Source organism: Micromys minutus (genome assembly GCF_963924665.1).
Source record: "Micromys minutus genome assembly, chromosome: 11".
NCBI lineage: Eukaryota > Metazoa > Chordata > Mammalia > Rodentia > Muridae > Micromys > Micromys minutus.
Window position 1 is genome coordinate 42475306 of NC_137980.1, and position 27337 is coordinate 42502642.

At 50.8% G+C, this 27337-nt stretch overlaps 1 protein-coding gene across 1 annotated transcript in view; it reads left to right on the forward strand.

Moving 5' to 3' along the window:
- Positions 1-27337, forward strand: part of ELMO2 (engulfment and cell motility 2) — a 34974-nt gene that overhangs the window by 2647 nt on the left and 4990 nt on the right. Inside the window, exons 2-18 of the mRNA XM_080925793.1 lie at positions 6966-7078; positions 7288-7328; positions 7726-7798; positions 8445-8495; positions 11234-11415; positions 12772-12871; positions 13960-14111; positions 18000-18078; positions 20975-21025; positions 23597-23719; positions 23990-24124; positions 24710-24814; positions 24894-25002; positions 25358-25494; positions 26457-26620; positions 26731-26843; positions 26965-27072. Of these exons, the coding sequence (XP_080781919.1) occupies positions 7001-7078; positions 7288-7328; positions 7726-7798; positions 8445-8495; positions 11234-11415; positions 12772-12871; positions 13960-14111; positions 18000-18078; positions 20975-21025; positions 23597-23719; positions 23990-24124; positions 24710-24814; positions 24894-25002; positions 25358-25494; positions 26457-26620; positions 26731-26843; positions 26965-27072 (1801 nt within the window). The 5' untranslated portion in view covers positions 6966-7000. The remainder of the gene's footprint in view (positions 1-6965; positions 7079-7287; positions 7329-7725; positions 7799-8444; positions 8496-11233; positions 11416-12771; positions 12872-13959; positions 14112-17999; positions 18079-20974; positions 21026-23596; positions 23720-23989; positions 24125-24709; positions 24815-24893; positions 25003-25357; positions 25495-26456; positions 26621-26730; positions 26844-26964; positions 27073-27337) is intronic.

A 27337-nucleotide genomic window follows, 5' to 3' on the forward strand; every position in this document is an offset into this window, starting at 1 on the left:
ACTCAATGCCACATGCCGTGTGAAAGGGTCAGGGGTGGAAACAGTCTGTTCCTTGCCTCCACATCCAGTCCAGAGACGCTGGTGCTTCGGCAGAGCTGCGTGGCGGGAGAGGACTGATCCAGAAGTGGAGGCTGGGCCTTTTTGTTGTCTTTAACTGGTGTCCCGGCCCTGCCTTGCCAGTTCCTCTGAACCTCAGTTCCCTTCTTTATGAAATGAGAGGAAAGGCTTGGCCTCGTTCTTACAGAACAATGCTGTGCTGTTATGGTCTGTATTGAAGGAGTTGGGCCCATAGCCTGGAGTTTCAGGGCCAGGCCAGGCCACCCAGCCGACTGTGCCCTGCCCTATTCAGGCTCTTCTCCTTGTGTACCAACCATCCTGATCTGTTGGTGAGAACGATTTAAATGTTTAATTCAATTTTATTTTATGTGTATGGGTGCTTTGCTTGCCTGCAGGTATGTGTGTGCACCCTATGCATGCTTGTGGAAGCCAGAAGCTTTGGAAAGCTAGAACTAAAGTTACAGACTGTTGTTAACTGCCATGTGGGGGTGTTGGGAATTGAACCCAAGTCCCATGTGAGAGTGGCCCCTGCTCTCAACCACTGAGCCATCCTTCCAGGCTTAAACAGTTTCTTAGAATTCATCTGTATTTTCTGTCTGTTTCTGTCCCCCCCTAAACCTGACCGTTTGTGAATCAGTTGCATAATGATAGTCTGGGACGTGGATAGTATAGTCACTAATGGTTCATGACTTACACAGTTAGGCCCGGGGGCATTTTGGATGGAATTCTGTAGACACAGCTCTCGGCTGGCTGGGCATCCTGCCACAAACTGAGGGCCAGAAGGTAGGGAGCAGGTATACCATTCAGAGTCTCCGTGTTCAGGCTGTTTCCCTTCCTGGACCAGGGTCTGCTTCTCAGTCTCCCGGAAAATCCATCTGGGGAGGCATCAGTGACCCAGCTAGCTATGAGGGGTACAAACAGCCACCATAGAGAGCCACCGATCTGCAGCAGTGATCTCAACCTTGTTGATGCTGTGACCATTTAATACAGTTCCCCATGTTGTCGTGACCCCCCACCTATATCAGTATTCTCATATTCACCGACCTAGAGCCTTCTTCATGGCCCCGTGGTGCATGTGAACCACCCTGGGTGGCATGTGAAGGCAGGTCCTGATCCAGAGGATGTGGGCTGCAGGGGTACCCATGTGTCCAGTTACCAGGAAGAGGCTTCAGAGACAAGCTTGTAAAAGCTGGAGGCGTGAAGGTGCTTCAAAGACTGGCAGCACATGTGCTGGGTGCTACAGTACCTGATGATTGAGAACGAGGAAGCCAGAGGGGTGGGCTTGTCTGACCTCATACAAGTTGGCCGTTTGGAAAGGGTGCTGAAACTGGGGGACAGCATAGGTGCAGAGTCAGTGTGGTTTTCACACTGACAGGTGAGCGGTATGTGGCATCCACAGGGATAAGTGTAGATACTGGGGAGCTGGCCAGGTTTAAATATCCTGATAAGACCATTAACCCACTGACCCCTAAGAACAGGAGTTCCACAAGATGAGTTCCTTAACACATATTTTATCTCTGCATAGTGGCTCTCAGCCGTACTTGGGTGAGGCCTATGTTCCAGTGTCAATACAGAGATCTTTCAGCTCCTGCGTCTGTTGTCCTCAACTTCAGTCCTGTGGCATATCCTCTCCTGTACCTCTTCTGCACCTCAGGGCCTCACGCTACTTCAGGCAGGGTGAGCCGAGGGAAACTGAGTCATTCTTCAGATGAAAAGATCACAGGGGAAGCCTCCACTGAGACTGTGATCTTGATTAAAAAGAGGGTGTGACCTCCAGTTACCTCCTCAGTGAGGCAGCACACTGTCACAGGAAGCATAAATGACACTCACCAGGCCTCCCCCACTGCGTGGCAGGCAGACTAGAAGAGAAAGCACACAGGGATCCTACGAGCTGGGGGCAGGGAGAGCTGGGAGCCTTCTGGCATCTCTATTCCCTATACCTCCTGGAAAGGATTTTCTTTCCCTTCCAAGGCTGGGCTCCAGTTCTGCTGGTAAGTTCAGCCTGAAGCTTCCCTGCTGGCGTGATGGACCAAACTCCGAGGGGCCTTTCCTGGTGATGGACCCCTTCCAGAAGCTGCTTGGAGACTTCCATTGGAGAGCATACACTACACCGTTCTGCTTCTCCGGCTGTGTCATTGGAGGACAGCATTAATACTGTCCTTGCATGGCTCTTGAATCTGTGTGGGCCTCTCTTCTGTTTGTATTTGTGGTGCTTTCAAGGTGGCTGCAGGGGACTGGGGTCTTGCTTGGTCTCAAAGGCTTGCCCAGCATCCCTGAGGTAGTGAATAAAGAAGTGGGGGTGAGGTGGTGGTGAAGGAGGAGGAGGAAGAGGAGGAGGAAAGTCACTGGGGTTGGAAGGGACTGTGGGCTGGGAGCGGGACTCCAGTGCACTCACGCTGGCCGATCACTATTGAACGGAGTGCAGTACTGTGAATGGTGGAGCTAGTGGCTATTTATAGCCCTGAGAATTTTGCAATGTTATTGAATTGCTTCGACCTAATTTCCCACTTCCTTTCTAAGATGAAAATGGAGAGTAAGCAGACACATGCTAGAGGGCTTCCCTACAAGGGGATCCTTCATCCCTGAGTACTCACTGCCTGGGAAGTCCTGCTGCACTCTCCTCCCTCCTTGGCTTCCAGGGGAGGGAGAAGAGATCGTTTTTCCCTTAACTAGATTCTCCAGTAAGACTTGCTTTAAGTTAGCCCTGAAAACAGAATTGTGTGGTGACACTGTGTTGCAAGGCTTCCGGGCCTAGTGGGAACAGTTCCTGCCTCCCGCCTGTTGGAAGCCAGCTCTGGTTTGTAGGAGTGGAAGAAGCTAGAGTCATGGGGTTTCAGCGTACAGGTCCTTTTCTGCAGGAGGATGTAGTGAAGGCGTTTGTGCTTCTATAAGTGTGCTAGACATACAACAGAATGTGGGAACAGTGTGTGCAGGTGGAAGAATGATACCAGCCCCAGGTGATGTCCAAACTGGGCTTTGATGCCTGAGTAAACTTTCTGACAGCAGGTAATACGGACTTTGCAAAGCTGCAGGAGAAATGAGGGAACTCAGCCTCAAACAGCCAGGAAGAATCTGCCTAAGCTGGCCTGAATACCACCGGAGGGAGTGTGGGTGGCCTTCTTTGCTTTTTGCATACTAAAGAGCTGAAGTCTCTCTCCGTTGAGTAGCTGTGATGGTCATGTATACCAGTCTGCCTTCCTTGATGTGGGTTTCTAACATCCCAGGTGGGTGACTGAGGATGCCTCTGACTTCTCTCATCTAGAGAGCACACACCTACAGGCTTGCTATGTGGGCCACAAGGCACAGGCCTGACACCCCAGCAACTTAGGGGGATGAGGCAGGAGGATTACAAGTTAGACCTGGGCAACTTTTTGAAGCCCCTGCCTTAAAATAAAAATAAAATAACATAAGGTTAAAATAGAGCCGTGTGTGTGTGTGTGTGTGTGTGTGTGTGTGTGTGTGTGTGTGTGTGTATGTGTGTGTGTGTGTGTAGCCCTCTCTTAGCAAGCTCAGAGCCCTAGCTAGCTGAGAACCTCAGTTGTAAATGAAGGAGACAGTAGGGGGTGTGGGAAGAAGGCTTTGAGTGGTGCCTTCAAGTGATGTAACTGTTAATGTTATCCTCATCACAGGAAGGACAGTGTGGAGAGAGACTGAACTCTGGCATCATTGAGACCCAGTCCTGGTGTAATTCACTTCTCTCTTGTCATGCCCCTGCACCCACATGCCTCCTTCTTTCCCTTCCAGTCAGATGATGAGTTTCTCTGAACTTTCACCTCCTTGCTTATAAAAAAGGATGTTTTCAGGGTTCCTGAGGTATGAGCTATAAAATGAGTTAGAGACTGTCTGCTCACAAGTATCTCATCTGAAGACCCCAGTCACCCTGTAAGTGGCCAACTGGTCCTCCCTAAGTGGGTTTTGCTCATGAATCTAGCCAGTGTTAGCTAAGTGTGCACTGGACACATCCGTCACCTCATGCCATGACACCACCATCTATTCTGGCCTCCACTGTAGTTTCTTAAGTTTGGGCTGGCCGCTCTTGAACTATTTCTTTTCAGAGAGCAAAAATGCTGGCTAGCAGGAAATGTCACATGGAATCTGGAAAGGGTCAGGCTCTGCCCATCCCTTGGGATTTTTCTCCTCGCTGGTTTTGGGCCTCCTGTCACCTGTGCAGCATAGCTTCCTCTGGAGGCTCTTGGCTTTTCCTGTGGCTTTGGCCTGTGAGCGGCTCTGGCTTGCCCTGGCTTCTTGAAGCTGACTTTACTTTTCTCATGTCTGTTGTCTTACAGCCTCTTTAGTCAGTGTCTTTCACGTTCAGAGGTGGAATTAGATTTGTTCAACTAAACCCTAGCGTTCCCTTCCTTCCCTCTAGCTGTGGCAGCTGGCTGTCACTTGTCAGGTTGCTTGACTGTGGGAAGACAGTCTGACTGCAGGCCTGGTGCTATCCTTTGGGTGACTAGGGTGGCTGGAGATGTCCCTGCTGTATGTGACAAGGGTAGAGTGTTGAAATGAGTTCCCAGCTGTGATAAATGGTGTGATAACCTAGGGCAGCTATTTGGGACCAAAACAAAGTGACCACACTCAGCTTACCTTCAAAGTGAGTGCTCAGGAAGGAGTTTAGGAAGTGTGTTGTGTTTCCTAGCAACAGAATAAGAGTTAACTTCTTTGAGGACCTGTAACAGTGTCATCCTCATTTGGGCATTTTTATGTTCTGCTTTGGAATCATGAACTTGCCATTCAAAGTGCACCCAGAACACTTTAGAACTAGCACTTAGATTTCAAGAACAGAAGACAGAGACTTGGGTAAAGAAGGGAGTTGCAGAAGCCATGACAGTCAGTCTATCTGATTTCTTCAGTGGGAACATTGTTTTAGCCCAGAGTAATTTTCAAGGTGCCTACTGTATACTGTATGCATGTGTGTACATGTGCATGCATGTATGTACATGTGTGTGCATGTATGTACATGTGTGTGCATGTATACTTTTGCCCACTGAGTCATCTACCCAGCCTTTACTTATTTTGAAAAGTTAAAAACAAACAAGCCCAAAACAACAATGCAGATCGACAAACGCTCTGGAAAGCTGTGCTGCCCCGCTCCTCAGGGGCAGTGAGGTCAGTAGGAATTAGGAGGAGGCTGGCTCATTCTCTGGAGTGGTGAGCATGTTCCCTATCTTGGGTGGAGGCTTAAGGGAGACGTTTGTTGCTATTTTTATAGCTTGCGTACATATGTGTAGATACGCTTACGGTTCATGTACTTCATTGTAGATTACGTTGGTTCTTGTGTCCAGTGACAGCGATGGCCTGCTTCAGATAGGGATGCTCTGCTGTCAGGGTCAGAGCACCACCCTGGCATAGCATACTCTGCCTTGATGTCACTGGAATAGCGCCTTCTCCAGAAGTTAGCCTCATGGGGCCGGTTTCCTTTCTGGGGTTTGTTTTGGGCCTACGTATGTAAAAGCGAATGTAAAAGAGTACATTAAGGTTCTGCCAAGAGCTGCAGAGGCAGCCGCCCACTGCTGTTTCCTTAGGCCTCATGTACAGGAATTCAGACCTGCTCTGGGTACAGGGAAGAACTGGCTGGCTCTAAGTTCTAGCCATCTTTCCGACTTACTACCCAGGTCAACTAGGACTCGACCAAGCGTCACTTTTGACCTCTCTAAGTCTGGTGCTGCCCCGCCTCTTTCTGAGGGCTTCTGGGAAGCAGAAGTAGGTGTATTTTCACAACCTGATGTTCCTGACAGCTGACTTTTGGCACGGCCCACCCTCAGGAAATGGTCCAGTAACCTTCCTTCTTTCCGCCTGGACGTGTAGAGGGCACACTTCACCCCTCCACAGAAGAGAGGTTTGCACCCACCAGGCTGTGAGAACCGGCATCTGTTGGGGCTGGAAAACTGATAGCACACACGATTAACAGCTCAGCCACAGTGGTGTCACACACGCTGACAGAGGCAGGTGGTCCCCATTAGCCAGGCATGAACTGCAGGCGAGTGGCTGAACCTCGAGAAGGCAAAAGGTCTTTTTCATTAAGAGAGCGCCTGCTCCCACACCTGTAGGCAAGGAGTGTAAATATACATTGAAATAATCCATCAGCAGTGTGACTGCCTTCCTCAGACCTTGGAGAGAGCCTCAGCACTGCCCAGAATACCACTAAGCCACCAGAGTTGCCTAGGATACCAGTCACATGAGTCCATCTCCCAGACTTGTCCCCGCTGATTTATTTCCCTTTATTCTGAAGAGCAGTGGGGGTGGGGCTTAGATGCACGTTCACAGCCCCGCCCTGTAGAGGGGCCTTTGTGTGAGTGCATCCCTAGGCCTGCACTTGAGCCCCTGGCAACCCTTGCCCTTGGCACTGGAGACCAAAATAGCATTTCCTGTCTCAGTTCTCTTCCCAGTGTTTGGAACTCCACACCATCCTACATGAAGGAGGCTCCACATTGTGTCCTTTGAAGGGGCAGGAGTGGCAGCTGAGTGTGGGGAGGGGAGAGCATGGCTGGTCCTGCCAACACTGGGATCTGACTGCTGAGCAGAAATGGCCTGGCCCCTTCAGCTAACCACTCAACCAAGAAAAGACTGTCTAGTGTTCTCTGCCCCAGAGCATGTGCTTCTCTATTCCGGGGCCTCAAGATGAGGATTTACACTCAGTGAGCTCTGCCCCCCCCCACCATCCTCTTGACCCTCACACTGTCTGTCACACTGGTGGATCTTGCTGCAGATGATAGAGAGGTTTGTCCCTTTTTTTCTTGCTGATTGAATCTAAGAAGACAGAGAGGCTGTGGCACGAACCTGAGAACTGTGTGCCGAGTAGTTCACATGTCACTTCAGATGCTGTCCTCAGACGTCCAAAGTGCACAGCGAGAATGAACAGGAAGGCGTTCTCTGACCTCTCCTTCTTTTCGGCTCTCTCTCTCCAGGCACCTGTGACTTGAAGTAGGGCCCACTGGGAACAATGCCACCTCCTTCGGACATTGTCAAAGTGGCCATTGAATGGCCAGGTGCTAATGCCCAGCTCCTTGAAATTGACCAGGTATGCTCCTGCTGTGAGAGGCAAGGCTGTAAGAAGGTTGGGTTTATAATGGTGGATGTGTTTAGGCCTGGAAGACCCTGGCATTGTAAGTAAGAGTAGCGACAGGAGGACTGAGCCCTGGTCCTCCCCAGGGAGGTAGTCACTGTGGCTTGGCAGAGGTTCCTCTCACCAGAACCAGATGGTGAAGGATCTCCTCCCCTTTCTTTCAGAAACGGCCGCTGGCATCTGTCGTCAAGGAAGTGTGCGATGGGTAGGTTGGAAGGGCTTCCACAGTGACAGCTAAGACTGCCCAGCCACAGAGGAACCTGTACAGATGGTGTCCAGCCGGGTTGGGTCATTGTCTTACCAAGGAAGGATGGCTGATATGGTCCCTGAGATCCTCGTTTGTTCCTGGGCCTCAGAGTGTCCTTTGGGAGGTCAGGGTAGGATGTGAGAGCCATACCCCTCTGCCTGTACCTCTCTGCCTGTACCCCTCTGCCTGTACCTCCTTCTGTATTGCTGACCCGCTCAGGGACTCAGCCAAAAGCTTTGTTTGGATGCCATTGTGCTCCGGACAGGCTGGCAGGTTCCAGAGAAAAGCATTTCACTGCTGCTCTGGGCAAGCCTGGAGGAGAAGCCAGTGGGGTGTACTGTTTTCTTTCCCACAGGTGGTCACTGCCAAACCCGGAGTACTACACGCTCCGCTATGCTGATGGGCCCCAGCTCTATGTCACCGAGCAGGCAAGTATAGGGTAGCCAAGGGACGGGCGAGCTTTGCTTGTAAGGGACCTGCCTAGGAGATGGCACAGTCTAGCTTCTTACTGTCCAGGGGCTCCAATTCTTGTTCAAAGACGTGCCCTTTAGACAGCGTGGAGCACTAGCTGGCTCCCTGGTGGCTGAGGAGGCTTTTGCTTCAAGATCCGGAGCTTTTGAAGAAAATCTTAGACCCTCTTTGTAAAAAGCAAGTAGGAGGAGGCCTAGCTGCAGAAGAACCTCAGTGTGCTACAGTTGTCCCTCAGTACCCATGGACAGTGGTCCCCAGAAGCCCTGGATACTAAAGTCTGTAAAGGTCCAGATGGCACAGTAGCTGCCTGACACCTGGCACATCCCCTGCACATTAAATCCCCTCTAGATGCAGAATGTGCCTCATGCAGTGGTACCTGTTATCCGGCAGTGCTTAGGGATCAAGACAGGAACAACAGGAGGTACCGTTCAAAGCGAACCCTTTCCCCTGCAGATTCTTCGGTTCACTGCTAGCTGAATCGTCTGCACATGAGGAGAGTCAATTACACTGTGGAAGTGGCCACCAGTCCTTACTGATTCACCCCCATGTACTGTTTTAATATTTGTCTTTTTGTCTTGTTCTGTTTTATTCTTTGCCACCCAGACCCGAAGTGACATTAAGAATGGGACAATCTTACAACTGGCGGTCTCTCCGGTAGGTATTCGAGTCCTCCTGGCACACACGAGTTCCTGAGATGGGATAGACTCTGCTCTACAGGTTTGAGACTCCAGAGATTGTGAAGAAATCCCTCGCTCTCCATCCTGGCTGGCAGCTCATGAGCAAGGGCAGCAGACAGTCTCCTGCTGTGTAGGGAGTCTGAGAGGGATCACCTCCCCAGCATAGGGGTTTCTAGAAAGCTTTTCCAGGGACCCTGAACTTAGAGGTTAAAGCTGGGAGTAACTGAAGGAAGAAGAAACATGTTTCCTAGTGTAGAAACCAGAGCTGTGAGGTGTGCGGGGGCAGGAGTGGGGAGACCAGTCCTGAAGGCATTTGCGCGGCTCAGACTTTACTCAGAAAGAAATGGCATCCATGAGGAGCATGCCCTGTGTGTCCTGTTGAGTGTTAGCAAAGCTACATTCACAGGCAGGCAAGAGAGACTGGTGGGAGAGTGATCTCTCCAATGTAAGGATGACATCCCAGCAAAGGCAGCGGGATGGTGGGATTGACAGACAAAAGGACTTGATGAATGTGTCAGTGCTGGGGGTGGGAGCAGGGGGAGAGTCAGGGAAATCCTCTCATTCTGTATAAGCAACCCTTAAAAGTAAGTAAAGGAAGCAGCCAGAAGGGAAGTGAGAGGCAGGATCCAGGAGCAGTAGAACAGGCCTGTGATCCCAGCATTTGGGAGGTAGAGGCAGAAGGATCATGAATTGTGTTCGAGGGGCTGGTCTAAGCTAATATAACTCCAGAGACCATGTCTCAGGCTGACCGGCAGGAGGCAGGGCATGGCGGTGAGGAAGGGTGCTAAGCCGCTCAGCAGAGCAGGGTAGAGGAAGGGGAGGCCTGCAGTACAGTGAGCACAGAGGGTGGAGTGACATCAAGATTGTCGGTCGGTACAGGCCACCATGATGCCACATCCCCGCTTCCAACAGCAAGTGAGCAGCCAGCAGTCTTGAGTGAAAGTTGAGGGTGCAGTGGAGAATCTGCTACTGTCTTAGGGAGCTCAGTCTCCAAGGGATGAAGACGGGACAGGAACATGGGAGATGTGGGATCCAAAAGATGTTTGTCTGAAACATAGGTATGAAGCGCGTTAATGTTTTCAAAACTTGTGAAGCTGGGCAAAGAAGTGGAAGGTCCTTGTGTCCTACCCTCCATCCTGACCCCTTCTTCTACGTTTTTCGTGTCGCACAGATGAGCTCAGATGGGAGAGAGGGTGAAGGTGCAGGAAAGGGGTAAGGGTTCAGTCTGCATTAGGGCAGGGAGGCAGGCCCGAGACAGACATGATCGCCAGGACTCAGCCTTTGTCACACTTGTAGGAAATTAAGGCCGTGTTTTCTTGCTGAGGGAAGGACCCATTTGTCTGGAGAGATGTGTAGAGAAGTGGCAGCACTTACCTGTGTTTACTAACTCTTCCTGATTGTATCAGTTCAGCCGAGAGGTAGGCGAGGAGACTGAGGACTAAGGTTGAGATCTTGCCACATGTGAAATTGGAAAAGTAGCCAAGCCAGGTTCAGACTCAGGCCTGTGAGTCTCAGCCAGTTTACTTAGCATCTTGTTCATCTCCCTCCTTTCCAGAAGGACCTCAACCTCCCCAGGTTGTTTCCCTACAAACACACCCCAGGCTCTGCTAATTTCATGTGGCAGTCTGAGGAAGGGCAGAGCATTTTATAGACCTCAGTATAAAGCCGAGCAGGGGATAGCAGCTGGCAAAGCTGTCTGTCTCTGGAGGGAGATTGACATTTGGGCTGGAAGTTTCTGAGCTTGATGCAGACCAGTGCTCAAAGCTTGTCTCATGGGTGACCTTTTCTCAGGCACACCCTTCCTCCACTATGGGATTAGGAGGATCTGTGTGTCACCAAGAGGGCTGTGCAGGTGTGGGCCCCTCTTTGTAACAGAGAGAGGTCAGCCCCACTCCCTGGCCTCCAGTCACTTCCCAACTCGGAGCAGACGTGCAGGCCCGGGGCTCTCTGCTTCTCCTGCTTCTTTCTAGAGAGAACATCCCATTCTTGAAACAGTGGAATGGAGTCTGACTGTGTGGTAGTAAGCTCAGCACAGGGAGTGACAGTGGACACTGCTGCAGCACTTTGCTAGGCTGCAGGACGGAGGCACCCTGCTGGGGAAGAGTGGGTGCTGGGAGGCATCTGTCCTCAGCAGCCGTCATGCCCCGGAAGCTATCCATAATCACAGCTTCCGGCTCAGGTCATGAAGGATTGCCTAGCATGATTCTTTTGGGGAAGAGTGATCTAGAATATTGAAAGGTTTGTCAGGCTTATCACCCTTTAGAATTAAAGGGATTCTTCAGGGCCATCAGATTAAATTCTAGGGCAGGGCCCTCAGCATCTGACAGGTGCTGTCAAGTTCCCCTTACTTGCTTCCAGGGGTGGGGCTCAGCTTTTCAGCGGAAACTCCCTTGCTGACAGGTAATGTCCACCAGTAGAAAGCTCAGATTAACTAATGCTCTGATCTTCACACTCAGGGTATAGCACGCACACATACAAAATAAATGAACATAAATTTTGAAATAAAACTAATCCATAGGCTACAAGAATACAGAAAAGTTATAGCTAACTACAGATCAGTCTCGGAATGCTGGAAATTCTCATACTGCTTCGCAAACATTTATTTAGCAGTTCCTAAGCCATGTGAAACCCTAACTGCCTGGGGCTCGGCTGCAAGCCCACAGTAGTAACCTGCTGCAAGAGCAGATGGCATCTCTTTTGTCCCTGGCTTCACAGTCCCGGGCTGCACGCCAGCTGATGGAAAGGACCCAGGCATCTAGTATGGAGACCCGGTTGGATGCCATGAAGGAGCTGGCTAAGCTCTCAGCCGACGTGACTTTTGCCACCGAGTTCATCAACATGGATGGCATCGTTGTACTGACAAGGCTCGTGGAGAGTGGAACCAAGCTCCTGTCCCAGTGAGTATCACCACTGTCATCCAAGCAAAGTCAGAGTCCCGTGACCTGCAGGGCTCCTGTTCTCACTCCCAGGGTGTCACGTTGGACCCAGGTGTCCAGTTTACCTCGCTGCTCACAGCGGGCCAAGCTCAAGTCCACACACAGAGAGGTCCCTGTTGGGGCCTCTCGTGGGTTGAGTGACCCAGCACTGTGCTAGGTGAGTACTGAAAGGAGAGGGGACTTGACGTCACTGCCCAGCAGACCTGGTAAATTACGGGGAGGGCTTGGCCTGAGGAAGGTCAGGGAAGAGATGGGAACTCTTCATGGTCTCCTTTAGTGATACCGTCTGCCCACCCTGGTCCCATCCTCTCTCACTCGATGTGCACACGGGTTTCTCCCATTTGGCATTACCCCTCGGCGCCAACACTGCCCTCCCGGCTTAGGTGGTTGTGGTAGGAAGCCGGGCCTCATATGTGATCAGCAGTGAGTGACAGGTGCCCTGGTCTCCACCTAAGCCTGAAGAGCCTAAGCTGCAGGCAGGGAGTCAGAAATCTCACAGGCCATGAATCAGCTCCTGAAACTGTCAGCCAAGCCAAGCAGCTAATCCTCGGTATTTGTTTTAAAGTCTTGGATCTTCCAGCTGCACCAAAGCTGAAGCCTCTGGCTGCCATTGGGAGAGTTTTGGCTGCAACAGACCAGCCTTAGTCTCCTCTGCTCTGTAATGGGGCTGACGCTCAGCTCAGGGTTCTGTGAGCAGCGTTATTACCTCTGGCAAATGGGGCCTGGCTTGTTAACTGTAGAGCACCGTGCCCTGCCCCTGCATGAATGATTAAACCTATAAGGAGAGACAAAAGGCAGGCGTTAATCCCTACACCACATTATTGTAAGGGCGCTGTGGACCTCTTCAGCTTCCCCTCCCCACAGCCCTGCGAGACTAATGCTGTGAGACTGTCTCCATTTTACAGAGCAGGAAGCTAGAGTTGGCGATGAAATGACACTGCATAATCACACCTGTACCTGTCTCCCTCGCCCTGGGGCCGCTTGGCCTAAAGGTTAATGTGAGATATAAGCTCTCTTTGGTCACTCTGCAAGCACAGTTTGACAAAGGTCTTTGTTTTAGAAGATAGATAACAGACTAAGCCAGGGATGAAGCACACTGGAGAAGACAGGCCTAGGTGACTGCAGCCCACCAGCTTTCTGGTGTAGGGACCTGGGCTACATCTGCTCCACACCTGGCCTGGTGTGCTGCAGGTCCTGACTGTCGCTTCCACAGACGTCCCACTGGTGTTCACTGAGATCTGTCCCTTTTGTAGCTGCCTTCACAGCTGTGCTCCCTGGCTCTGACTCTGTATTTTGTGTGTGTCACACATGTCTCAGCTACAGTGAGATGCTGGCATTCACCCTGACTGCCTTCTTAGAGCTCATGGACCATGGCATTGTCTCCTGGGACATGGTTTCAATCACCTTTATTAAGCAGGTGAGGCTTCCAACGGTCAGTTTGTCCCCTCCCTCTTCCTGTCAGTTCTCTGGGCATAAGGGGAGAGTAGACACTGTAGTCTCTGACAGGAATCAGCTCGGTATTCCCTGGGGCTGGGTGTTCATCCTCGAGCAATGATCTTCACAGGACTCCTGAAGAGTTTACACTTTAACATATGCTCCTCGATTTACAGTAGGTTCTTATTTGATAAACCCATCACACGTTGGAAATGTCAGCAGATTAAAAATGAATTCACTTCCCTAGGCCTCTGAACATCCTCCTTAGCAGTTCATAGTGGCTTCTTTGTTTGCCTCCTGACCACCTACTTGGGAGGTGTGGCTCGGTTTCTACAGCCCCATCTCAAGAGAAGTCCTTGTCATTTGCCCAGGAAAAGATCTCAGTTCACAATTTGCCTTCTCTGAAGGCCTGCACCAAGAACAGGGCTCAGAGCAGAGCTGGTTGTCAGCGACCTGCTCCCTCAGCTCTTCTGAGAGAACTGCACCTCATTTGCAAATGTGCTTCCCTTGTACAAATCTGCCAAGTAGCCTGCTTGCTTCATCAGATTAAATGGAGCGGGTAGAAGGGTCCTTCTCTCTGCTACCAGAAGAGGCAGTCTGAGCTCAGCGAGCTGACTGGGAACCAGTGAGTACCCGGCTGTCCGAGGACCAGCAGTTCTCTCCGAGAACTTCCCACTGCTAGAAACAGCCGGACAGAAGTGAAGTGACCTGTGTGAAGGGCATTATAACAGGAACTGAGAAGAGGGGCTGATCAGAGGGATTCTCCAGGTCTGATGGACTGTGTTGGGAGAGTAGGTGGAGCTAAAATAAAATACAAGAATCAGTAGTTCCACCTCATGTTGAACCCTTATTTGAGAAGGATTAATTTATTACATTGTTACATCTCAAACACAATTGAGTGGATACTGTCACTGAAGGTGGAGGCATCCTGCTGAGGGAATCCCCGCCCACTGGCCATGGCCACAATAAGCCAGATGAGACCCACCTGGGCCACACACAGAATGCGGAGAAGAGCACCAGAGGTTTCCTTGGCTCCACGCTTCCAACCAGTGTGCCTCTCTCTGGGTCTAGATTGCAGGGTACGTGAGCCAGCCCATGGTCGACGTGTCCATTCTCCAGCGCTCCCTGGCCATCCTAGAGAGCATGGTACTAAACAGCCAGAGCCTGTACCAGAAGATAGCAGAGGAGATCACCGTGGGACAGCTCATCTCCCACCTGCAGGTGTGAGTAAGGGCCCCGCCCTCTATTGTCAGTCTGTTCTCTGACCTTTCTGACTGGCCCTGCACATTCCTTCAGTACCTCCTCCTCCGGAAATTGTTCTCATAGTACAGACCCCAGCTGCCAGGCAAGGTTAGACACTCCCTCTTAGTCTTGTTTGTACATGCACATATACATGTATGTGTGTGTGTGCATGTAAGTATGCGCACACACACACACACACACACACACATTCCCATCTGAAGATCTGAGCTCTCAGCCATTTTGAACCCCCTTCCTGATTTAAGTGAGTGATCACTTACCAAGCCAACAGTGTGTTGGCAACACTAAGAAATATGGGCATTGCGAGTTTGGATCCAGGCACTGGTAGCCAGGGTTTGGCCTTAGACTCTCTCCCGGAGACTTTCCTCATTCCCACCTTCTACACCTGTGCTGCTAAAGGAGAGCTAAACACTAGTATGGTGGCTGGCCCAGATTATCACTGACCCAGTGTCTGGGTTTTAGTTTGTTTTGTTTTTTTATTTTTTTAAAGCAATCTTACCTTATCAGGACATTTTTTTTTTTTTTTTTTTTTTTTTTTTTTAGCCTGTAATAAAGCCATGTGCCACATAGGCACACTGGAAGGCGGTAGGGGCCGAACTTCTGCAAAGAAGGATGGTAACGTGGTTGGTTGATTGATGGCAACTCTCACCCCTTCCTGCCTGTTGGACTCGATGGGCCCAGTTCCTCTACAGGGCCCTGAGAATGCAGATCTCCAAGATAGTCTCCCAGATGCAAGGCAGATGTAGCTTCACCCAGGACTACCAGCTCAGGAGGGACAAACCTCACAAATGGGTTGGGTCTCTCAGCGCTCAACACATCAATGGCTAGTTAAGAAAATGCACCACAGGCTTGCTTACATCCTGATCTTATGAAGGCATTTTTTTCAATTGAGGCTCTCTCCTCTAAGATGAGTTTAGCTGTGTTAAATAGACATAAAACTGGCCAGCACAACTGAATCCCTGTCACCTTAAAAGACAAACATCACTGTGAAGCCACCCCTTCTTTTTTGTTCAACCCCAAAATCACACATTAATAAAGACCTCACAATTGAAAACACTTCACAAACTTAAAAGTCCCACAGCCTTACAAAATTCAAACACTTTAAAGTTGGCCCTTTAAAAATATCCAGCCTCTTTAAAAGTCCAAAGTCTATGTAATACTCTCAAATCTTCTTCTTCTTCTTTTTTTTTTTTTTTTAAGTTTAAAGCCTCTCAACTGTGCACGCCTGTAAAAATAAATACTTTCTTACTTCAAGAGGGAAGAATCAGGGCACAGTAACAACCTGAACAAAGCAAAAGCAAACTCTTAACTGTAAATAACCCAGTGGTCAATGTTTGGGCTTCATTCCTTTAGGGACTCCTCTGAGGGATTGGTCAGTTCTCGGCTCCTTCCTCTGCGGCACACACAGCTTGTTTCTCAAGCTCCTGCAGGCTTCACCTTGCTGATAGTGGGGTCACCCATGATCCTGGCATCTCTGAAATGCTGAGCTCTGTAGCTGGGCTGCACTGTCACCAGTAGCTCCTCCTGTGCTCTCTTCATGGTGCTAAACCTCAGCTTCTCTGCCTGACCCTTCGGTCCTGGGGTTTCTGCTGCTGCTCCAGCTACAGCTGGCCTGGCCTCTCACAATGCCGAGCCTCAGCCCTTCTCCATGACCCCTTCATATGTTCAAAATTAATACCACCTCAGCTGCCAGGGGAGGAACAACCTTGGCTGCCTCTGGAACACACTCTGTGTGAGGAGACATTTTCCAGATTTCCCCTCAGTGATGCTGGTGTCTTCTGAATCACTGCTAGTTTTCTCAGCTCCAGCAGACCAGCATCAATTCCCAGTAAGGTAAAAAGGTTTTGCTTTAGCGGTTCTGGTTTCTCAGTAATCATGGCTGTTTCTCCAGCTCCAGCTGACCAGAGTCTTCACACAAATGGACGGCTAGAGTCTTTGCTTTGCTCTGAAACTGCACAAGCCAGGCTCCATCCTCTCAACTTTCTTGCCTTCCAAACTCCCACAGAACAGCTACCCAAGCTTTGAACTTCCAATGGCTTTTCTAGCCCAAAGTTTCAAAGTCCTTCCACAGTCCTCCCAAAAACACATGGCCGAGTCTGTCTCAATACCCCATTCCTGGGACCAGTTTCTGTCCTAGTTACAGTTTGTATTGCTGTGATGAAACACCTACCAAAAGCAAGTTGAGGAGTATGGAGTGCATTTGCCATGCCTACATACCACTGCTCACCATTAAAGGAAGTCAGAACAGGCAATCAAACGGCATAGGAACCGAAGGCAGAAACTGATGCAGAGGCCATTGAGGGATGCTGCTTACTGGCTTGCTCCTCATGGCTTGCTCAGCCTGTTTTCCTATAGAACCCAGGACCAGCAGCCCAGAGATTGCACCACCTACAGCGGGTTGGGCCCACCCCACCAATCATTTACTAAGGAAATGCCCCACGGGCTTCTGTACAGCCGGTCTTCTGGAAGCATTTCTTATTTGAGGGTCCCTCCTGTCCAGTGCTTTAGCTTGTGTCAAGTTGACATAAAACTGGATAGCACAACCCAGAAGTGCTTCCAGCCCATTTCCCTAGTTAATCTGATTTAAAAAAAAAAAAAAAAATGTATGTGACTTCTTTTTGCACTGGTCTCCTCCTGTCACTGTTGGTCTGAGAGGAGGGGAGTATCTCCTGCTGTCCAGACTGGCCTTGACTCTGTCCACCCCTCAGAGTTTGGAATGGCAGGTGTGCAGCACACCTGGCTCACCTTGTCACTTTTAAAGAATTCTTCCCATTTTCCATATTTGAGGTGCCAGGGTGGGAGGGAGATTCTAGACTCCGGATAGGGAGGTTTTGGGTCTTGGTAACTTCTCTGTCCTCATCTCTGAATTGGAGGTGACCTCAGCTGAGAACAGTAGAAGAATGTGACATTTCTTGGGCTTCTCTCATGAATATTTAACCCACACTGTCACCAGTACATATGTTCAGTGAGGGACCTGCCTGACCAGGAAGCTCTTAACCCTCTGGAGGGAGCTACAGGAGGCGCTCACAATATGGCAGATGGAAGCCCCAAGTGCCAGCTATATTAAATTCTGTGGAAATGCTTATGGTTGTTTTATTTGCTTAAAGTAAAATAAATTTGTAGTCAAAACTTTGAAAATATGGAAAAGCATGAATCGGACATTACTTGCTCATCATTGTACTCCAGGCAGAACCACAGCTAAATGTTAACTTGAATGTCCCTCTAGCTTTTTCCTTTGCATATTTTTGCCAACATTTAGATCCTGCTGTACACTCTGATGTGTACTTTGCTTATTACTTTTCTCCTGGCTGAATAATAAATACATCGTGAACATTTTCCCACATCATGCTCATCTACAGAGATGCTCCCAGCCCTTCCCAGATTCCTGTGCGAACCCAGGACCACCTGAGCTTTCCTGTCCTTGAAAATGTCCACGTAGTCAGCTATTTGCTTTTTAGACCTTATCTAGGCTTCACAGATACTCCAAGCCCATCTCTGAGTCCCAGGTTAATAATCTTCACCCCAAAGCATGATTTTTAGGAGACCCTTAGGACTCTCCCATATTAAACAGCCCCTAGCGAGAACATTTGGATTACTTAACATTCTTGTCTGTTTAATAGGACTCCAGTGTAACAGCTTGTCAATAAATCACACATAACTTTCTGATTACCTACCGTCTTGGATAAATCCCTTCCGTGGAATAATGGGGTCAAGTGTGTGCCTGCTCGGAATGCTTTTCTGACTCAATCCAAGGTTGTCGTTTGAGCACAGTGTGTTGTAAGCTGTGTGTGGGCATCATTGTCTTGCTGTTTGGTCCTCTGATTCCCTTGCCTCCATCTCTGTTGACACAGCTCCAACCAGGAGATCCAGACCTACGCCATCGCTCTGATTAATGCGCTGTTCCTGAAGGCCCCTGAAGACAAGAGACAGGTCTGTGGCTGCCTTTCCAACCTTACCTGTGGGTCGTCTAAGACAACTGCCTCAGTGCAGAGGAGGCACTGCGGGGCAGAGTGCAGACATCTGTAGCCCTGCTCCTGGAGCTTCCTCATAACCTTCCCTGGCCAGAACCCAGCAGATTGGTTTTCCTAAGTAAGCCCTAGGAAAGAACTGGGAAGCGGGAGACCTGATGCTTCCTGGATCAGAGTAGAGTTTTGCAGGCTTTCCCTCTGAAGGGTCAGGAAGTAAATGTTTTTCCCTTCTTGTGGCAACTCTTCTGCCTCAGCTGTTGTAGGCAAAAGCAGCTTTGGACAAGAGGTAAACAGTGGTACAGCTGTCCCCAGTCAAACTGCTTACACACAGACAACACAGCAGTATGCCTAGAGTTTGCTAAGTCCTGAGTTAGAGGACTGAGAAGAGGGAGGGAGCCCCTCTACCACTGTTGTGGTCTGAGGGCAATGGGACTTAGGACCAGGCTTCTCCTGTGCAGTCTCTGCCTTCCTCTGGTACCAGCTGTGTGGTACGTGGGGTCCTGGCAAGCTCTCCCTGTCTCAGCTTTAGATCCTCGCCTATAATGTTGGGAGTTGCAGCATCTACCCTGACCACTCACTCATAATGAGGTCATTAGGTCACTTGAGGCCCCTATTTTAACTGTGGGACCTGAATAGAGGACCTGGACAGAGTGCTTGTCCTTCCTCTGGCTGGGCAAGTGTATCAGCCTTCCTGTCTGAGTTCACCTTTCTATGAAGTTAAAGGGCAAAGTAAAACAACCTCTAAGCCTCGTTCCAACCCTACCACACTAGATCTCTGGTTAAAAGCACACGTAGTATATAGAAGTAAGGCTTTCTAATTGTCAATTACAGGCCAACTAAATGAAGTCCATGTGGGGTCATGCACCAGGCTCAGGATTTCCTTTAGTAGAGGGAGGAACAGAAGCATCCATAGTTTGTCTGTCTTACCTGTCTGGATAGTGTGACTCTGTGAGCATCTCCTTCTGTCTGGATGGTGTGGCTCTGTGTGCATCTCCTTCTGTCTGGATGGTGTGGCTCTGTGAGCATCTCCTCTGTCCTTGTTTCACTGTAAGCTGGAAGCTCATCCTGTCTGCTTCTCTCTGTGCCTTTTGCTTTCTGCTGGCAGGACAAGCACCTTAACCCTCTAGACCTGCCCGTCACTGTAAGTAGCACTGCTGTGGTCGAGGGCCTGGCTCTTCCTGGTGGGGAGGTCAAAGCTGGGCAGGAAGTATATGGGCTGGACTGGCTGCTCAGGGAACCAAGGCCCTGGAAAGGTAGCATATGTCTGTTGTATTGGAATGCCAGAAAGACACCATAGGTGAGAGTCATGGAAGGACTGTGGGTGCCTGATCTGGGAGAGTGGCCAGGCTTTTCCTTTATGACGCCTTTGAGGGAGTCAGATTCCAGGCAGCCTGACTTTCTTCAGTGTGATTCCAGTAATGGAGCCTCCTGGGTGCCAAAGCTGGAGTGAGGGTTTCCAGGCCTTTTCTAGACTGTTTCTAAATAGATAATTGGGTAGGGTTGTACAATTTACAAAAGAAAGTTTGGGGCCTGAAGAGATGGCCTGGCTCTTGTTGAGGACCGGGTTCAGGTCCCAGTACCCACATGGAGAGCCACAATAGTCTCTAACTCTAGTTCCAGGGAGTCTTACACCCTGGATCAAAGCACTCATTCACATGAGTTTCTAAGATCACAAAGAATTTGGGTGCTTATTCTTAGGCGGAACATTGGAGAAGAGGCCACTTTTTAAGGACATGAAGGAATGTGTAGCTCCCCACTCCAGCACCAAGGAGAAGCTCAGCAAGAGTTTTCATATCTTAGCTTCTGCTGGCAGGTGCCTGTCTGAGAATTGTCCGTCCAGGGTTTAGTCTCATCCGGTATCTTGTAGCTGCCAAAAAAGCTTCCAGGCACCGTCCTCCTCTTTTATGCTCAGGGCTTCAATAAACCTGGATGCTCCTGCCAGACATTTGTAACATGGATAGAGGTTTAGAAATACAGGAGAGAAGTCACTGGATAGCAGCCACTCCCCCAGGCCCACTCATTTACTGCATCAATGAAGGTGGCTGGAGGCAGTGGCGTAGAGGGAGCCACTGTAACTAACATCACTAAAACACATTGCTGGCATTGGAAGGAAGGGAAGGAAAGATTGAAAAAAGTTATCAGAAAATGAGAAGCTTCCTGATATGGGAACATTTTGTTTAGGTGAAATTTAACAGCCCCTCAGAGGAACAGTGTCATGGCAGAGTGACCCACAGCAGGCTTGGAAAGGACCTGAATGATAATCACTGAAGTCCTTTGTGTGTCTTTTTAAAAGATGCTCAAAATGATGCTGATGGGACCCTTAAATCTTTGTGGAGGGTTCATCTACTAGGTATTTCCTGGATATTTAATAATTAAAATGTTACTATTGAAGTTTGAGCCAAATATGATGGACAGGTGAATCCGCTTGAGATATTAACCCAAAGGCCCACACAGGTGACTGTCAAAGAGGTTTGAGTGCCCAGGCACCCACCCAGGGCTGGACCACGCCCCCATCTCACAGCCCAGCCTGCTGCCCAGGGTTCTTCAGCTGTGGCCATCTGCCCGGACCAGTGCATGTCCTGCTGTGTGCTCTGCGTGCAGTGTCCGTCACCAGCATCATGTAACATATGTGTCTTGTCCTCAAGCAATCCAAGTCATGTGAAGACATGAAGCATATTGTGCCCAGAGGAAGGGAAACTGAGTTCATGAAAAAAAAGCAGGGAAAGTTTTAGAGTAGAACACATTTGATGGTCAGTGAATATTTTTACTTTCCGTTTGAAAGCTGTGAGGACCCCGTCCCCTGACAGCAGTCACAGATGCCACTGCCTTGCCTTACGTTTGTTGGTTTCCCTCCCTAGGACATGGCCAACGCCTTTGCACAGAAGCACCTTCGGTCCATCATCCTGAACGTGAGTTTCCCATGGTTGCCTTTTGTTAACGTTGTTCCTGCTGCTGGTGGTCATTGCCATCCCAAGGAGGGGCTGTGACTCTTGCCATTGAGGGTGTGGGGTACTTCTGAAACCTGAGCTTTTTCTTGGACTCCTGAGCCAAGTTGCCTCCGGGAAACCATCCCCATAGTCCCCAAGAGATTGCAGCCCTCCAGGGAGAAGGTGAAAGCCATCTCTGCTGCTTGTTATAATTCAGAACTGTTAAAGAGCACAAAGGGAGCCAGCAACAGCTCCAACTCAGAGTGGTCTGAGACCTGGATATGCGAGGGGAGTGCACATGTTCCAGAAGGCTTGTGCTCGGCTGGGAAAGGGGGGACCCAGCACAGCCATGGCCAGGAGAGGGAGGGCAGGACCAATGAGATCTGCTTTGCAGGGAGGGTCAGGAAGCCTTTCTAGCTTTCATTTGCCAATCAAATGCTAGGCACCCAGGGAAAACACCCAGGTTAGGCCTTGTTCTCTCTCCTCAGCACAGCCGAGATTCAGGGTGCTGGTACAGGTACAGTTAGATTCTACATCATCACGGACTGTGCTTCAGGAGCTGGGTGCTTGCTGAGGGGCTGGAGAGGAGTCTGGAAAGAAGCCTTCACTGTTCTTACCATAGCACTGATGTGGGTTATGGAAGGCAGCAAGTGGGGGTGGGGACAGGAGCCAAGACCAGAGCTAAAAGAAAAAGAGTTTATTAGTTGTAAAAAACAAAGGAAAGCCCCGAGACAGCAGTGAAGGTAATAGACAAAACATCAGAGTCAAGCGTGAAAGATTGAATGCTGACGGTGGGCTTTGGCCATTTTCCAGTCTGCTTTGATCCTGAGCAGTTGACCCTGCATCCCTGGGCTTTGATTTGCTTAGCTGGGTGGGAAGACTGAAGGAGCTAATACATAGGCCGTGTGTGTGTGTGTGTGTGTGTGCGTGCGCATAGGCCACAGCTGACAGGGTGCATGGCAGGTGTGGGCAGAAGGGGCGTTTTGTATGTGCACTTGGGAGAGACAGAGTATGAGTGTGTGTGTGGTAACAGAGCTGTAGAAGAAAGTTCAAGCAAACCTGCAGAGTCTGATGGCTTTACCTTGTGTGACTTGATCCCCAAGTCACTGCAGCCTCTGCTCACTTCCAACAGATATATTTGGGGGAGTGCCCATTGCTGTGAGCACTCCAGAACAGCGCCTAGGAACCCCTTCTGCATGTGAGCATGAGGAGGCATTTCTGGGGAAATCTATGTCCGAGACTTAGCCTGACGGGTCAGAAGAGGGTCCCACAGAGCAGACAGCTGAGCCTCAGGTCTCGATTGATTTGCCAGGCCGTCCCCGAGCATGCTGTCTGACGAAGCCAGAGAGCCACAGCCATTGCTGCTAGAGCAGTTCACTCCCTCTCACCTGAGAGCCGTGAGCAAACCCCAAGAGCCTGATGTGCCCTCTCTTCATAGCCATCTTATGAATGATGGAGAGATGTGAGGAGGAAGGACTAGGGGTGGACATTCAGGGAGCAGTCGAGAAGGGTTTGGGGCAAGGTGGAAGAGGAGATGGAATGGAGACAGCATGTGGCAGAGCCCGGCTGTGAGAGCAGAGGAGGAGGGCATGAGCATGGGGGGAGGAGGATCCCTGAGCTTGAACTAGCAAGAGATGGGCTGAAGAGGGGTGTATGTCAGCAGGAGCGGAGGGCGGGACCCATCTCAGTTCTGTTCTGAGGGCATCTGGGCGGGTGAGGTTCTGAATGTGTTCTGTTTATAGAAGTTCTGTCCAGAGAGGATGCTGCATGGAAAGACTGGGGGCCTGAATGGGTGACTCATTTCAATGGGATTCGTCCCTGTGTATGGCTTTGGTAAATGTTGTGGGTGGCAGCGATGAACTGAAAGGCCCAAGCTGAAGATGAAGTCTAGGGTAGGTCCAGAGTGCTACAGCTCAAGCCTGGCATGGGTTTGGAGATGGTCCATCGGCAGTGTTAAAGGGATGGGGAGGCAGTGGTTCATCGCAGTGTTAGGAGGTAAGAGGATGAGGGAGGCTGGGTTGCCAGGGCAAAGGGAGCTAGCTGCTGAGCTGACACTGGGAAGATAGAGGGGACAGGATGGCTGAAGGACGGGCAGGGGCTGACATGGGGTGACAGAAAAGGAAGGATGGGGAGGGTGATGTGAGGGTGACCTGGCCTGTCTACCAGTGGTCCTTCCCCACGTGCCTTGGCTTTAGTCCTGTGAGGTGCGAGCCCAGGCAGGTCTAGCTCTGCTGGCCTGTCCTCTCCTTGCCAGTGTGCCCTGCACCACCCCTTCCCACCCCCACCCCTGGTATCTGAGGTTGAGCCTTCATTATTCTTTCCACTTCCCCTGCCCAACAGTGGCGAGGAAGGCCTGCATGAAGCCATTCTGGCTGAGTCTAGCCCCCTTCCTCTCCAGCCCCTTCAAGAGCGTGCAGCTGCTGTGACTGGAAGGAAACGATCCCTGTCCAGTGTGCTTAGATGTGTGTGTGTACTCGCACTCGCACACACACACACCCATGGCTCTTTAAGAAAGCCAGTGCACTGAACCTGTTCCTGCCTTTTTTTCTCTAGCATGTGATCAGAGGGAATCGCCCAATCAAAACAGAGATGGCCCATCAGCTATATGTCCTTCAAGTCTTGACCTTTAACCTTCTGGAAGAAAGAATGATGACCAAGATGGATCCCAATGACCAGGCAGGTGCTAGGGCCCTTTCGTGGTGTAAGCTGTGTTGTTTTTTCATGGCTGTGGTCCTGTGTGTTGGGAATGCTGTGTGAAGTGCTCTCTTAGCCCTGTCCAAACTAGTGTGGGCTACATCTCCTGAACTTGGGACAAAGCCTTCTCCTGTCGTTCCCTCCTCCTGCTGGTCCCTCCCAAGAGACTGGCTTGGGAGCATGTGCCCTGCTGTTTCTCTTCCCTCTTCTCTGGGAAGCCGATTGACCTGCCTGCTGCATTACCCCTCCCAGGCTCAAAGAGACATTATATTTGAACTGAGGAGGATTGCATTCGACGCAGAGTCTGATCCCAGCAGTGTCCCTGGGAGTGGGACGGAGAAGCGCAAAGCCATGTACACCAAGGACTATAAAATGCTGGGCTTCACTGTAAGTCCCAAAGGGCCCTCCCCACCCTGGCAGCTCCCCTCACAGTGAGAGCTTGGAGTAAGACAGGAATTGCTGAGGGCCTGTGTGTTTGGCTTGCCTTAGCAGTGGCCACTTAGTGGGTGTGAACCACCTGGGCATGCAAACCACACCCATCAGTTACAGGCGCAGGAAACCAGGCTTGGCAGAGGGAAGGGGACCATATGCCTGCAGTGGGTAAAGCTTTGGTGGTCTCTTCTCACCTTAATGGTGTGCCTCCCCACCTCTGGTGCTAAGGTGTAGCCTTCACCTTCCTACAGCGGAAAGGAAGGGGTGGCACCCATGCCTGTGGGAATCAACGCAGCTTGCTCTTCACACAGCCGCAGTTACTGCTGTCTGGTAAAACACAGCTCAGCTGGGAGTGAGGGGGTTAACTGTATTGTGCACGCACTTGGTACTGGACTGCATGATGAAGCAGCCTTAGTCCAGTGCTCCAGGAGCTGGACAGGCTAGGGTGGAGCTGAGAGAAAGGGAGCACAGAAGGATGCTCTCCCGGTCATCCCACCTGCGAGGACTCCCAGTTCACACCCAGTCTCCTGTTTTCACCAGAACCATATCAACCCAGCCTTGGACTTCACCCAGACTCCTCCAGGAATGCTGGCTCTTGACAACATGTTGTACCTGGCCAAAGTCCACCAGGACACCTACATCCGGGTAAAGGCCGGGGCAGCCCCTCACTCCTGGTGCCCATCATGCCTGCCTCCCCTCAACCCCACTTCCTGTCTGCTTGTAGATCGTGCTGGAGAACAGCAGCCGGGAGGACAAACACGAGTGTCCATTCGGCCGCAGTGCTATCGAGCTCACCAAGATGCTCTGTGAGATCCTGCAGGTCGGGGAGCTGCGTAAGTCTGCACAGCTAGATGCCAGGAGGGACTGCCTGTCAGGCGGGGGACACTTGTTCTTACTCCATGAGCTCACAGTCCACTTACCCCGTTCATGGTGATCAAAGCTGCTGTTTTGTGGGCCAGTGGTCTGAGTTGTCTCCAAAGCTCCCCGGTGCTGTGTGTAAGGGCTGGCTGAGTTTGTAACAGGGCGGCAAGCTAAGGGCTTGAGGAAAGCTCCTTCTGCTCTTTGATGACTATAGTCATGGTTTGTGTTCTTTGTCCTTGAGACGAGTGCAGAGAACTCAGAGTTTCCAGATGGGTGCCTTGGGTGCCTGAGGGCAGAGCCTTCCTACTTACAGTTTCTTCTCCACAGCAAATGAAGGGCGCAATGACTACCACCCCATGTTCTTCACCCATGACCGAGCATTCGAAGAGCTCTTTGGGATCTGTATCCAGCTGCTGAACAAGACCTGGAAGGAGATGAGGGCAACAGCTGAGGATTTCAACAAGGTCAGTCCTGCCGAGCCACTCAGGCTGCTGGGGGAAAACTGTGAGACAGCCTCTGACAGCTGGCCAGCGTCTGGGGAATCCCTGAGCTGGAAAACCAGCCTGGCCAGCAGTGCTGCGTCACAAGGTCTAGCTGTTCTGACTCCCTTTTGTAACCTTCAACGGGCATCTTCCCCATGACGCCCAAGACCTTTGTTTACCTGGGAAAGGTAGCACTGGCTGCTGCCCTCCATGGGGGTCAGGGAAATAGTGGGGCAGGAGGGCTGGACCTGTCATGGCTACAGTGTTGTGTAAGAGTTCTGTGAGCAGCCAGTGTCAGCAAAGCAGGAAGGGTAGCACGCCGTGTGCATCGTGGTGCTTCTCAGGCCTCGGTGCTCTGAGTGCCCAGAGTGGAGCACTGAGCCAGGCCCTCACAGGCTGACAGTCCAGGAGCCCAGTGTTTTGAGGCTGAACATCCCATTGGGGAAATTTTGGAAGTGAGCTGACAGTGCGCACATGCTCATTAGCTTTTTCTGAGCTTTCTTTCCTCAGTAGGGTCATGCCACATGTACCCTTGGAAGGCAGGCACCTGCTTTCTTCTCTCACAGTTGTTTTAGGGAAGCTGTCACATTGCAGCACCCTGTCTGCTGGGTGCTATGCCTGCCTTCCATGATGCATCTCCTGTTCTTCATGGCGTGGTGTACAGGAAGATTTCTTCTTCTCTGTAGAAATGAGGGGGTTGGAGGCCCGAGCACAGTTAATCTTGCTGAAAGAGACAGTGAAGGATTAAGCATTTAAGAGTTGAGATCAGAATCCATTCCCTGATGTGTGTGAGAAAGAAAACTCCTGTCACCGTCTGTCATGTTACCTGAGTCCCTGTCCACTAGAAGTCAGGACTCTGCTTGAGACACTGGGCAAGGGAGAGCCTTAGTCTCTAGTTGGCCTGACCATGTTCAGAGTGGCCTGTGACTACCTTCTTTGCCCAGGTTATGCAAGTGGTCCGGGAGCAGATCACCCGGGCTCTGCCCTCTAAACCCAACTCTTTGGATCAGTTCAAGAGTAAACTTCGTAGCCTGAGCTACTCAGAAATTCTGCGGTTGCGCCAGTCTGAGAGGATGAGCCAGGATGACTTCCAGTCCCCACCAATTGTGTAAGTGTCAGCTGAGAGAGCCCCTGAAGGAGGCAGCCTCCTGCCAGCTCCACCTCTGAGAGCATCGCTCTCCCAGAGTCTCACACTGGCCTGGGTGAATGTTCCCACAGGGAGCTTCGAGAGAAGATCCAGCCTGAGATCCTGGAACTGATCAAGCAACAGCGCCTGAATCGGCTGTGTGAGGGCAGCAGCTTCCGGAAAATCGGGAACCGTCGGCGGCAAGGTAAGGGGGCAGATGGAGCATCAGGAGTCTGCCTAGAGTGCTGGCCTGGGTACCCGGCTCTGTATGGTGCCCTTTGCCCAGCACTGCCCAGCCTCACCTGCTCGCCGTCCTTGTTTTCCAGAGAGGTTCTGGCACTGCCGCTTGGCACTGAACCACAAGGTTCTGCATTATGGTGACTTGGATGACAACCCTCAAGGGGAGGTGACATTCGAATCCCTGCAGGAGAAAAGTAGGTGCATGTCTGTGTTGCTGTGTCATGATGCCTATACTCAACAGATGTCCCAAGTGCTGGTCCTGGCTCTCGCTCCTTTGTCCTCGTCTGCTAATGATCCTCTCTCTGGCTCACCTCACGGTGGTTGGCAGAGTTACTGAGATCCCAATTGTGGCTGAGTGTAGGTCATGGAGGGCAGGACAAGACTCCACTGAAAGGCAGTGGGTAGACTCTAAAGCTGCAGAGTCTAAATGAAACCCTGGCTTAGCTCCTAGTTAGTTGC